Genomic DNA, 2,764 nt, shown 5'->3' with positions numbered 1-2,764 from the left:
CAATTCTCTTGCACGTCCATGCCATTCAGTTTATTAGAAAAAGTTTCAACAAGTCACACATAATATGCAATGCATAAGTGAGAGACGTACTTATCAAGAACTCCTCATTTTAAGTTGACATGGGGGTTTACATGGCAAAACTTAAGCAAAATAAGAATCAATATAAAATGAAAATCAGTCAGGCTTTTACTGTGTAACCACAAGCCCTCAAACAATTTACCATTAAGAAGCAATGAACTGATAATTATAATGGTAGTGTGCAATGCCACTCAATACACATGACAACACTAGACCTTATCATCAGAGAAAAAATTAAAATCAAACTTTGGTGTCATTACATAATTCCAAATATCAATGAGGGGTCCAAATGGAACAGGAAAAAAGAGAGTAAGAGAAGCATAAAAATGAGAAGTAAACTGATAAACTTTACCAATCTGACCTATGAACCTGACCCTGGAAAATTCTTTATTAACCTTAATGCACATAAAATTTACAATCAGATTTCATAATTTCTGGTATTGTCACATATAATGATCTGAATGCTTATGAAAATTGCAATGAGGGTGGGTTGATCCAAACTTTGATGGGAAAATAAATTGTTTTATTTTATGTTCAGTTTTTACTCCTAAACATCATATTACTAAGTGTATTATGATGTATAGCTAATAATTTTGCAGAGCTCCATAAGTTCAATCTGTAGTTATAGCTCAGATCAAAATATTTGATGAAACTACACTGTATCACTGGAGCGCAAGTTTACAAAGGGCTTCATTACCCTTTGTAAAACCTACATTTAAAGAGGTTTTGTCTAAGCAAAGAATTCCATAATGAATATGACAAACCAAATTTTTTCCCAACAAAATTCGGCAAATACATATGCCTACTAATATGAGCAAGAAGTGAACGGTCTTATTTACAGATAAATATAAGAATGTAAACCATCCCATGATTGAAGTCTGCGTGCAAGCCATTTTCATGAACTGTAGGGCAACTTCCACGCTGACCCCACAAGACTAGTCAAGCATTGTATCAGTTCAATCACATAAGCCTAATCAAACTATTGAACAGATGTTATCGTGACCAAACTTGATGTTTAACTACGACTGCAGAATGTTTAGATATCCTAAACACGTAACCATAAGGTGCTATGAAGTCTTCTGCAATCTCAATTCTGTCTTCATGATGGAAATATCAACTTAAGGTAGCAATATACAAAATATGCAGACTTTCCATTAGCACTTTCTTACTTTCTCACTGGTTGGTCACATCACTATACCCAGGACTCGTATACGCAAACACACTTTCTTTGCATGACTTGTTCTTTTGCTTGAAATTGGAGCTGGGTAAATATGTAGAGTATTATGGCTTGAGCTGAGCTGATTCTTGGCTACCACAATCAACCCCCAATTCTGTCCCAATCAATTAGATAAGAATATCCTATGTATGGGTATATTTTATGGGTAATTGGCACCTTAAATTTCAGTGCTTCACCATTAAATATTAGGTACCAATCAGAGTGAGAACCACAGACGGTAATCACCGATTCAGACTTGGGAGACTGATGTAAATTTTGGCAAAGCTGAGTGTGTTGGGTGAGTGTGTCAACACAGGCTGTCCTTCACAAAGATCAGAAGACACACATTTTCTGATGTTTCCAACTACTCTACATATCTGCTTCGTACATAACAGGTTCAGCAGCATATATCAGCTTGGTAATTTTAGGATTTGTTACAGAAACATACAATAAGTCCTGCTCTTGAAGATACCACAACTTCCTCCACATGTCACATTCCTTTCAAACACCAGATCCGTTCACTGAAAGTCACAGATGTCGGAAATTTATTGTAGCCCAGGAATCTGCTCACCCACTCACAACTCGTGGCCTAAATTCAGGTTTAGGGTTACCATTAGGATTCTCTAATCATACGAAGACTTTGGCTAGTGCATCAGCTCCAGCACTTGCAATGTACGGCTTGCTAGGATGGAAGGCCACATCAAATATGCTTTCATCAAACTTCTTCCTATGAGCTGTGATCTCCTGAACACACTGTTTGCTGTCGAGCTGCCACAGGCGAATGCTGCAGTCATGACCTGATGAAAATAAAAAATTTAATTATCTATTAGACATCTGATTTATTATTATAGTATAAAGGGATTGTAAATAACCTTGTTTCATCTTCACTCAGACATCTCTCCAACCATACAGATGTGATCATGAACCACAAGCACTTGAACTCACTGCCTGAGAGAAGGTAGAGCCCATTAGGATCTACAGCTAGTGATGTGACAGAATCTAGATGAGCCACCATAGACTGTACCAGACGTCCACTGTTGTTGTCCCAGAACCTGATGTGGCGATCTTCATGCCCAGTGATGGTCAGAGGCAGAGTTGGATGGGACACAACCTGAAAATCATGTAATCACATTAAGTAAAAATGTTCATTATAAAATCCTCAAATTCATACCATTTACAGTGTTCTTTATTTCTTATCTAGACATTGTACTGATATAGAACTTATGCAATTCGAAGCATCCTCAAGACAAGAGAGTCAACGCACTTACCCTATTAATCTGTCGGTTGAGAGAATTGCTGCCCTGGTCTGGTTCCGTATCAAGACGCATGACTGGTTTTCCAGTCTCCAAGTCAAATATGACACAGTTTGCTGTATTAAAGCTGCACACAAACTGATTGGTAGACTCATATACAAAATCAACTGATGTTGGAATTCCATCTGTAAGTAATCAACAATACAAATGAGAAAAG

At 37.2% G+C, this 2,764-nt stretch overlaps 1 protein-coding gene across 1 annotated transcript in view; it reads right to left on the bottom strand.

Moving 5' to 3' along the window:
• The window catches only part of LOC119591210 (striatin-3-like), a gene marked incomplete in the record, with an annotated part of 30,983 nt that overhangs the window by 686 nt on the left and 27,533 nt on the right, over positions 1-2,764 (bottom strand). Inside the window, 3 exon segments of the mRNA XM_037939922.1 lie at positions 1-2,091; positions 2,240-2,405; positions 2,563-2,732. Of these exon segments, the coding sequence (XP_037795850.1) occupies positions 1,922-2,091; positions 2,240-2,405; positions 2,563-2,732 (506 nt within the window).

Source organism: Penaeus monodon, chromosome 28, assembly GCF_015228065.2.
Source record: "Penaeus monodon isolate SGIC_2016 chromosome 28, NSTDA_Pmon_1, whole genome shotgun sequence".
NCBI lineage: Eukaryota > Metazoa > Arthropoda > Malacostraca > Decapoda > Penaeidae > Penaeus > Penaeus monodon.
The sequence above is the reverse complement of the archived record's forward strand: the minus strand, read 5'-3'. Positions and strand labels throughout refer to the sequence as shown.